The sequence below is a fragment of the Phoca vitulina genome, unplaced genomic scaffold (genome assembly GCF_004348235.1).
Source record: "Phoca vitulina isolate PV1807 unplaced genomic scaffold, GSC_HSeal_1.0 scaffold20, whole genome shotgun sequence".
NCBI lineage: Eukaryota > Metazoa > Chordata > Mammalia > Carnivora > Phocidae > Phoca > Phoca vitulina.
The window spans coordinates 1,956,740-1,967,763 of NW_022589723.1; the positions used below are offsets into that span (position 1 = coordinate 1,956,740).

At 39.2% G+C, this 11,024-nt stretch overlaps 1 protein-coding gene across 1 annotated transcript; it reads left to right on the forward strand.

Annotated features, from left to right (window-relative positions):
• The first annotated feature begins 1,141 nt into the window (after positions 1–1,141).
• Positions 1,142–2,080, forward strand: LOC116640480 (olfactory receptor 4F4-like). The gene has a single exon (XM_032417525.1). The coding sequence runs from the start codon at positions 1,142–1,144 to the stop codon at positions 2,078–2,080; it is 939 nt and encodes a 312-aa protein (XP_032273416.1).
• Positions 2,081–11,024: the final 8,944 nt, after the last annotated feature.

Below are 11,024 nucleotides of genomic sequence, written 5' to 3' on the forward strand. Positions count from 1 at the left end.
TAAACTAAACTTCAAATACTTGAAGACAAGGTCTCATGACCTTTATCTTTCATGACACTCTGGGGTCCTGTAGTTTCTACATGATCTTAGTATATCATGAGTAAATATTTTGTTTCAGTAAAGACACCATTATCTCTCAGGTTTGTGTTTGAACTGCCACTTATTAATTCTAGAACAGAACTCTCAAAAGCACAAAATCTCTCTCACTCCTAGCAAAGTATGGAGAAGCCCTTTTTCTGAGTCTGCTGACACTCTGGGGTTTAGAGTTTCACCGATTTAAAGTACATCTTCATTCTCCATGTCACTGGTTGCAGTCACAATATTGGAAACTATCAGAGGACTAAGCCTATTCACTTTAAGCTATGACTCCTCTTAGATTCAACACTCTTACAACATTCATTGGCTGGTCACTATTCACTACTGCATGAGTGATTAATGCCTGAGATTTTGCAGGTGTGAAGTAAATGAATAATCAGAGAGTACATTCTGCTACAGTATGTGTGCACAAATACGATTAAGAGTTTGAACATTCAGGGGCACCTGGGTGGCTCAGTCCTTAATCGTCTGTCTTCGGCTCAGGTCATGATCCTGGGGTCCTGGGATCGAGCCCCGCATTGGGCTCCCTGCTCGGCAGGAAGCCTGCTTCTCCCTCTCCCGTTCCCCCTGCTTGTGTTCCCTCTCTCGCTGTGTCTCTCTTTGTCAAAAAAATAAATAAAATCTTCTAAAAAAAGAGTTTGAACATTCAAATCATGGCTATTTATGACACAGAACACGTTTTCTTGAATATATATGGAGAAGACTGAAGAAGCCCAAATTATTGCACAATGAGCATGGTAAAGAAGCTCTCTACCAGGAAGATGTGACTCTTTGCTCCTAATTCCTCCACTTTACCTGCCTTATTCCCACATGATTTCTTTCCCTGTCACCCTAACCTAACTTTTGATTATCTCATTTCTATTTTTTTAATCTTCCCCTGCCCCCTCTGTCCGTGTTCTAATTTCTAAATTAAACACTTGCAACATATTTTCCACAAAATCATTGATGGGCAAACAACATATCAATGTTCAGTTCCCATATTTCTCAATTCTTCCTTATTTTCTACCTTCAGAATACTTCAGCATCTTCTCTACTGATTGAGCCAATGGATACAAATGACTCTGTGGTATCTGAATTTGTACTGATTGGACTTTCAAATTCATGGGAGATGTATCATTTTCTCTTTTGGTTCTTCTTTGTGTTCTACATGGGAATTATCCTGGGAAACTTCTTCATTGTGCTCACAGTAATTACTGACTCTCATTTACACACCCCCATGTACTTCCTATTGGCCAACCTCTCTCTACTTGATCTGGGTCTGTCATCTACCACAGTGCCCAAGACAATTTCTGATATTTTCACTGACTGCAACATCATTTCCTTTCCAAAATGCATGATACAGATATTTTTTATTCATGTCATGGGTGGAGGTGAGATGGTGCTGCTCATAGCCATGGCCTATGACCGGTACACTGCAATCTGTAAGCCTCTCCACTATCTGACCATCATGAGCCCCAAAATGTGTGTTTCCTTTGTAGCAGCTGCCTGGATAGTGGGAACAATCCATGCTGTATCTCAGTTTGTTTTTGTCATAAACTTGCCCTTTTGTGGCCCTAATGAAGTAGATAGCTTTTACTATGATTTTCCTCAGGTCATGAAACTTGCTTGTATAGACACTTACAAGCTAGAGTTTGTAATCATCGCTAACAGTGGGTTTATATCCATGGCTACTTTCTTCTCTTTAATTACATCCTATATCTTCATTTTGGTCACTGTCTGGAAACGTTCTTCGGGGGACTTGTCCAAAGCATTTGTCACACTGTCAGCTCACATCACTGTAGTGATTTTGTTTTTTACACCATGCATGTTTCTCTACATGTGGCCTTTCCCCACAACATCATTGGATAAGTGTTTGTTCATTGTTGACTTTGCTATCACCCCTCTCTTGAATTCTGCCATCTATACATTAAGAAACAAAGACATGAGAGAGGCCATGAGAAGACTGGGCAAACGGATTGTGGGTCCTCATGGGATCTCAAAATGAATGGAGCAGATCTAGATACCACATGCTTCAGGCTCACCAAGAACACTGCAAGTCATGCGACTATCATCATTACAATGGTAAGAACTACTATTGTCATGATAGTTCAACAAAGGTCCCCCTGTAGAAATTGATTATTGAGTCGGAGGGGACTTTATTTTGCTAATGACAGAGAATAAATTGACATCACCTACTTATATCGAGAAGAAAGGTGAGAACAGAAAACTGAGCTGATTTGTACGAGTAACTTAACATTCAAATACCATTTTCTGTGACTTGTATTGTAAATAATTGTATTTACTCTCAATAATGAAGACATACCTCAAATAAGTAATAAATATATCTCGTGGTAACTTACAGATTTAATAGATAAAATGTGACTTTGAGTAAATCAAAATCAATAAATTCTATTTTTTAATTCTTATTTTAATTTTAGTTTAACTTAGAATAAGAACAAAATCAACTATTTGTTACTTAGGTTATGCATGCTATTTTAGTTTTTTGTTTAGATTTGATTGGCTATAAAGAGAGAGGGATATTCTTTAACACTATGAATACTTCAAAGAAACACAAACCAGAGATTTCTGAACTTTTGTCTCACTTTCTACTATTCTAAAAATGAAGATTTTCAAATATTCAATTATCCTAGTTTATTCTCAAAAAAAACCCCCCAAAATAGTAGCTGTTTCAGGGCACCTGGGTGGCTCAGTCCGTTAAGCATCTACCTTTGGCTCAAGTCATGATCTCAGGGTCCTGGAATTGAGCCCCATGTGGGACTCCCTGCTCAACAGGGAGTCTGCTTTTCCCTCTCCCTCTGCCCCTCCCCCCACAGCTCATGCTCTCTCTCTCAAATAAATAAAATCTTTTTAAAAAATGACTAATTTATTAGTTAAATTTTAAAACTAATAGCTGTTTCACAAAAGAACAATCACCCTAGTATGTATGTTTAGAGATTCTGGTTTCTTTGAATATGATTTATTGTTCAGACAAATGTTCCCCCAAAAGCTTATATGTCTTTGATAAATATAAAGCCAAAAATGGTAAGGCATATTTAATTTAATTGAGCATTTCTACATATGGAATAAATGCTTTATTAAAGTTACACATAACTTTTTCACATATTTGTTTCTACTTTTCTGTAAATAAAATCTACTCAATTAAGGAAACTAATGCCTGTATTTTTTGTCCTGTGCTTCTTCAGGAATCTTTTCAATAATATCTCTGTTTCCTCCATGTAAATTAATCCATTATACTTAATTTAATGCTTTGGTATTCATCTGGATGGGAAGTTCTTTACTTGATCATTGCTAACCACGCCCTCTTACAAATAATCCCCTGGGCTTCTGAGACAGTACATTCTCCCCCTTTTCCTCCTACTCTTTGGGAATGCCTTCCCAGTAGCAGTTTGCTGGGGTTCTCTCATCTGCTCCACCACCAAACTCAGTGTTCCTCAGAACTGCAACTTTGGCCTTTTCTCACTCCATAATCTCTCCATATTCTATCTCTGGGTGCATCCATTCCCTTGGCTTTAATTACCATCTCAGCTAAGGGCTTTTATTCTTAAGCCAGGGTATTATTTCTTGAGTCCTGCTTCATAAATCTGCCTACTGACTTGATGCCCAAGGGCATCTCCCACTTAGCAGATCTGAAACTAAACTAATCAACTCATTCTTGAACCCGCTCTTCTTTCAAGTCCCTAGTCACAATAAGTGGCACCTATATTAACCCAGTTACCTCAAAATCTAGATGTAAAAATGGACTCCTCCATCCGCAATCCCCAATATTCAATAAATCAGCAAATTCTATTAATTCCAACCTCTAAACACCTCTTAAATATGTCCTTTGTTTTCTTCCAAATGTCACCATTCTTGTCTAAGTCTTCACATGTCATTTTTCAAATTGAGTATTAAGTCACTATGTATCTTCCCCCTTCAAAGCTCATTTGCCTTTATTCCCATTATCTACATACAGAATGAGAGATTTTTTAAGTATAAATTTAAGCAAATGATCGCTCTCATAGGACCCTTCACATACTTGCCAATGCTCTTAAATTAAAATACAAACTCCTTTTCAAGATTTATCAGACCATCCAAGACCTGGCCCTCATCCATCTCTCCAGCCTCAGAGAACAACATGCTCTTGCCCTACAATTCCAAAGGAAATTTGGTTTTCTTTTACTTGCCTAAAAACTTCATTCTCTCCAGGCGCCTGGTTGACTCAGTCCCTTAAGTGTCGAAGTCTTGGTTTCAGGTCAAATCACAATCTCAGGGTCATGAGACTGAGCCCCATGCAGAGTACCCTGCCAGGCTCTGTGCTCAGGACAGAGTCTGCTTGATATTCTCTCCCTCTGTCCTACACCCCACTCATGCTCTCTCTTTCTAAAATCAAATAAATAAAATCTTTAAAAAAACAAACTTTATTCTCTCTCATCTTGAGGCTTTGCACTGGCTAATCATTCTGTCTGAAATATCTGTCCTTCATGCTTTGCCTATGAACATCTATTCATTCCACAAATCTCAGTTTCAGCATCATTTTATCAAGAAACACTTCCAAATAGGGACACCTGGCTGGCTCAGTCGGCTAAGCGTCTGCCTTCAGCTCAGTTCATGGTCCCAGGGTCCTGGAATCGAGTCCCGCATCGGGCTCCTTGCTCGGCAGGGAGCCTGCTTCTTCCTCTGCCTGCCTCTCCCTTGGCCTGTGCATGCGCGCACACGCGCTCTCTTTCTCTCACTCTCTAACATGTAAATAAATAAATAAAATCTTTAAAAAATAAGTATATACAATTATATTAAAAAAAAAAAAAAAAAACACTTCCAAGAACCTGGGTCCAGGAGAGCTCCTTCCATTGTATATATTATACCACTCCCTACTGCCACTTTTATAACATCAGCCACACTCATAATTTCTTATTCCATGTATGTCTTCCTCATTACATTTTAAGTTCCATGTGAGGAAGGTGCTGGGTCCATCATAGTTACTGCTATAACACGAGTAACAACTCAACAGAAAATGCTCAATAAATATTTATCATTAAATAAATGAATAAAACCAACAAAGAGTAAAAACAAGTAACAGGAATAATTTCTTGAATACTGTTTGGGTTTTCTTTGTACATTCAATCAAAGGTCATAGGATTATAGTACTTCCTCCCTTTTCTTTCTCCTTTTCTCAATTTTCTCTGCCTCTGTCTTCAGTACTTTATAGTGAAATCTACTAATGAGTTCCTTTTGTAGACTTAAGCCAATTCAAAGCTTGGGCCAATCTCAGCTGGGGCAGCCTATAAATCAATCCTCTCAGCCCTCTCTGATACTTGTAGGTCTCATAAACCCTACATTACCAACCCCTGCTCCTGTTGACCCAGCAGCCTTCTCTGCTGCCAAGCAAACCCAAGATCCATTCCTCAGAGGATGGCTCTCAATCACAGCTCGCCCTGTGTCTGCCTGGCCAACTCCTTAGCACTTTATTTCTACCTAGATGCTCCTCATTCATCTTAATATGCTGTTATGCCTGGTATCCAGTGTCTGACTTAGAACACAGGTAGATCAGGACAAGAGCACACTGACATGATTGAATGATTTTATGGGGCACTGTGTTGCAGAAGAGCCTTCAGGGAATTGGGAGGCAATAGGAGAAATTTTCCTCTGATCTTAGAGTAGTTGTGCTTCTTCTAGGCAAATAAATTGCTTTACCTCATCTTATATATCCTATGATTCATGTAATTGACCATGCATCCCTATTTATTTTTTAATATATCGGCCCACATTATTCTCCAGTTTGTATCCTTGTTTATACATTTTGCAATGTCAATACTTTTTGAAATTTAATTTGAGACTATCATCTGAAGCAAGAGAATTATGATTTTCCTTGTTTCTGAACTGAGAAAATAAAACAGCTCTAAACAAATACAGCGCTAAACAAAGACAGATCCTCCACACTTTGGGGCCCCATGATAGCCTGGAGATCAGATTCTTTATATCCTCACATCTAAAATAGATAAAGCCTTACTTTTACAGAGATACATTAGGCTAGTTTCAATGCCTTGTCATAGGTCCTTTGAATGAACATCTCCCTCAGATAAACATGCTCCTCTTAGGAACAACTCAAAATAACTCCTTACATTTTCCTCTTTTTTGCTCTTACCTGTTTCACCTTTATCTCTTAAGAAATTGATCCAATGGGTTAGCCTGGTGATGGGTATTGAGGAGGGCACGTTCTGCATGGAGCACTGGGTGTTATGCACAAACAATGAATCATGGAACACTATATCTAAAACTAATGATGTAATGTATGGGGATTAACATAACAATAAAAAAATTAAAAAAAAAAGAAATTGATCCAATAATATACAAATTTTACTTATATCTAGTCAACTCAGGAAAATAAAAGTCAAAAGCATCAAGAAGACCTTCATCCCCCACACTTCAAAGTTTGGGAGGACAGGTAAACATATACAGGTTAACACACTGGCTATAATTGATTATAGGAAAATGATCAATTTACCCCCCTACTGGCAGTTGCAGGAATAATCTTTACATATCAGGCATTTTACATCTATTTCTTCAAGTTTGGTACTACAAGTGAAGGTATGTCTGTCCACTCAGTATGTTTTCACCCTCATCCCCTCATCTCAGTGCTTTCAAACAATTCATCCTGAAGATCATGTAATCTATCTAGGGATCTTTTACACAAACCAACATATTTCCTCAAAAATTTCCCTCCCCCTTTAACCCCTGTTTATCACTAGGCAATTCTTTTACTATTTTTCTCATGGGAACACCAATATGACTCAAAGATTTAGTCCCCCAAGAGAAACTAATACTGGGCTCAGTATTGGTCTTCTCTGAGACAACAGTAGGTCACTCTCCTGTGCACCTAATTAGCTTATTTCCCATTATGAAGAATCTTATATAGAGCTTAGTCTTTGAGGGAAGATTATGTACAGATAATATTAAGACTAAGCTCTCTGAATTTCTCTTCTCCTAAAAATGTACATCCTGTGGCTATACAGGCAGATAGGAAAGATGCTTTTTAATTATAAAACTGCACCTGTCATGGTTGCATCCCTCTCTCTATCCCATTTAACTCTGCGTCAGTGTCTGTTCTTCTGTAAAATATTTGTGTCAGAAGTTTTTTTTTGAAAATGTTGTCCTTTTATTCTACACCATCATTCTCTTATTCTCAAATTTCAATCATTGCATTGCATTGTCTTATCAAATCAATTCTACACACACACACACACATACACACACCTTTTGATATGTTAAATTTGTCTCCTTAATGTGAAGAATTTTCAAGATTCGTGTTTCTGATTTTTGTGCTCTCCAACTCATTTTAAACTTTTTTTTTCACTGTGTAAAACAGACATCTGTCCTTAGCTATTCCCACCCTATTTGAGAACCAAATTCTGTTTTAAACAAGAGGAAGCAAGTCTCAATCCTCCACCTCCAGGATTCTGGTGTGGTTCCCTCTCCTTCAGTATTACTTTACTCCACGTTTGAAGGAACCAGCCAATGCCTAAGTCTGAGAGGCTATGCTCAGAGTCAGAAAGCTTCTGGCCCCGTGCCAGGGGATGGTTGGGAGGAGCTGGTAGCTATAAGTTCTGAGATGGAACTGTTCAAGGACTGACCAGGTTGTGTGAAGAAACAGGAAAGGGGGGGGCACCTGGGTGGCTCAGTTGTTAAGCGTCTGCCTCCGACTCAGTTCATGATCCCAGGGTCCTGGGATTGAGCCCCGCATCGGGCTCCCTGCTCAGCAGGAAGCCTGCTTCTCCGTCTCCCACTCCCCCTACTTGTGTTCTCTCTCTCACTGTGTCTCTTTCTGACAAATAAACAAAATCTTTAAAAAAAAAAAAAAGAAAGAAAGAAAGAAAGAAACAGAAAAAGGAGGTTAGCAAGAGAAATTCCCAATGGCAAAAAAAAAAAAAAAAAATGTCTTTCAGGAAGGGAAGCCAATTTTATTTTAAATGAAATTTTAAAAACTCAGGGATGAATAGGGCCCTTCCTAATTAGGTTAGAGTGATCCTACCAAATATAAATAATTCTAGCTTTTTCATGACTCTATTAAGCAGGTGTAGAGCATTACTGAGGAAGACCACTGGACGGGAAGTTAGGCTGACTTCTAGTTCTGGCTCTGTGAATGTACGGCTGTGAACACACTGGCTAGCTATTTACCCTCACGGGGTTGGCTCCCTATCTGTAGAATGAAGTGACTGAACAAGATTCTCTCAAAGTTCTTTCCCATTTCTATACAAACCTATAATTCTGATCATCTTATTTGTTTAATATGTATCTATATTTCCTGTTTAAAGGTGGGTCTCCCCAGGCCCTGAATGACTAAAAAACATTACATCTCCAAGAGGAAGGATAGCAAACTCTTTGGGGACTTGGCTTCTGATATACTCCTGAGAGCTTCACAAAGTCACCAGGGTTTTCTAAAAAGGTAGAGAAACAAGTGCATGGTCTTTTTCTCCAAACAAGCTCTCTCAGGTCATCAGGATTTCCTCATCAATGATACATGCTAATTCCAGACGTTTGTTATAGAAAGGGTGGAAATTTCTTCACTCAGCTAAATACTCACTTTTTATGTACATATAACTGGATTAAACCAGGAAATACAAGCTTGTGGGGAAGGCATTATTAAATCAATTTCTCTATGTATTTGTGAGGGCTACTGTTTTGTTTCTTCTATAAACAATTCAGTACCTATTTCTAAGAAATGCATTCATCACATATTTCCTGGGCTTCTTCTACGTGCCAGCCACTGTTTTAAGCAGGTGATACAGTGTTAGATGAAGCAGAAGGGGTGCCTATATCATAAACCTCAATTTTATATTTTTGAAAAGCTATAAAATCCTCCTTCTTTGTCTTACCCTTTTCCTGTCTCTTCTTTTACTGTTCTAGTCTCTTTCCAATCCATCTTCATTCTTACTCTTTCTTTTCTGCTTGTTCCTTACAGATGCTACTGACTGACTCCACCACATTGACTGCACTCACAGTTCCATGTTTTGTATTGTGACTGTCTCATTTTAGAATAATTTAGATCATTAATAGATTAAATTATATTTTACAAATAGAAGCTTAGAGTCTTTAAGCTAATAGGTTCATGTATTGTAGGATTTTTCCTTTTTAAAAGGAATTTTCCTTTTTTTGTTTAAAAAAGTTAATTATCACTCAAACTCTAAGACACACATTTCAGCAGTACAACCTAAGAGTAATAAAAATTTCCAAATCTCACAAATTACTTCAGAGACTTTAATTGATTTTTTAAGATGAAACACCCACTTTCATGATGAGAGCCCTGAAGTATTAGGTTTATATGTTTCATCTCAGCTTAACAGGATAAAACATGTTGTCTTAAGAAGTCAACATAATTCTTCATCTGCAACTTTATCAAAGGCACTAAATTGGGTGGTGAGTTCATGAAGTCACCAAACACCTTCTGCTCAGCAGCGTACAGGGTACTACCATGAAATTTTCCAGGAATAATGTCATTAATTCTATAATGCTTCCCAGAATCAATTCTCTTCCCCAAATTCTTCGTCCCTATGTCCCTGTAACTTGGATGATTTAAATATGGGTAAAAAGTCCAGTGACAGTAGTATGAATGAATTGAAAATGGTAAAACATAGAGGGGGATTCCTGTCCATGATAGTGATATAGTAAGATCCTGAAATCACCTCCTCCTAAAGAACAACTGAGGGCTGACTGAACACCTTCTGCACAACAAAAGATTGAAGAGTAAGAGAGAATAGCCAGAGAGGAGAGATAAGGAAACAGTAAGAAAGGAAACTTCCACCAAATGTTGCAAAGTGCAGTGGAGAGGGATCTGGAAGCTCATTTGTCTGCCCTGAGGCATAGTAAAACAGCCTTGGTTTAAAAGAGCAACTAGTATACAATAGAGCCAACCTTAGAACTTCATCAAATGGCAAGGGAGCTGCTGGAACTATCTCTGGATTGGAGGAGTTAGCAAGTGCCATAGTTTACACTACCCCTCACCTTGAGAGTGCAGACCAAAGCAAGGTCTGGACGCCATAGCCAGCCTGCTGTCTCAGAGTACACTGGGCCCCTAGCCCACACCAGCCCCAGCCATCCCACTAAAGCAGTCCCAGGGTGCTACACACCAGGATACCCCTGCTCACTATAGCTCCAGCAGTTACACCAAGGTGGCACAGATGCAAAACACCCCAGAATATTCCTTGCCTACACCACTGCAGTTTTGGATGGCTGGCTAGGGGACTCCTGGTGCAAAGCACTCAGGGACCTCCCAGCTAATGTCTACATTAGCTCCAACCCCCTCACAGGGGCACCTCGTGAGCTGAGCACCCTAGGGCACCCCACCTTATACCCACTTCAGCTTCAGCTATCTTACCAGGGCACCCTCTGTGTAGGGACCCTCTGGACACTCTAGCTAACACTCACTTTGACTTCAGCTATTCTGCCAGGGTATCCTCTGCACAGAGAGACCAGGGACCACACTGGCCCACACCTACTTCAGTGCTCACCAGGCTGGAGAGAAGAGTGGAAGAACTCAGTGAGACCTTCAATAAAGAAATAGAAAAGAAAAAAAAAAAAAAAAAACAGAGTGCAAGAATATAATAACTGAAATGAAAAATACACAAAAAGGAATCAACAGATTAGTGGCTACAAACCACCTAAGCTAAAGAGCAAAAAGAAAAAAGCATTAAAAAAAAAAGATAATTAAAAAAATAAGGACAGTTTAAAGGCTCTCTTGGACAACAAGAAAACAAACATTCACGTTATAGGGGTCCAAGAAGGACTAAGGACTAGGCAGCTAAGTGGAGGGTGGAACCCTCACTGGGACAGTGTGGTCTCAGGATCCTCAGAGTCAAAGAAAGACTGGGGGTGCCTGAGTGTACCAGAGCTCCCAGGTACCAGAGCGGGGAAGCCGGCTACAAAGACGTAGCCGAGGTGTGGGCTCTCAGCTCCGG

What these genes read in the sequence shown, in the direction of transcription:
- LOC116640480 (XM_032417525.1), top strand. Translation starts at nt 1,142, where the DNA reads ATGGATACAAATGACTCTGTGGTATCTGAATTTGTACTGATTGGACTT.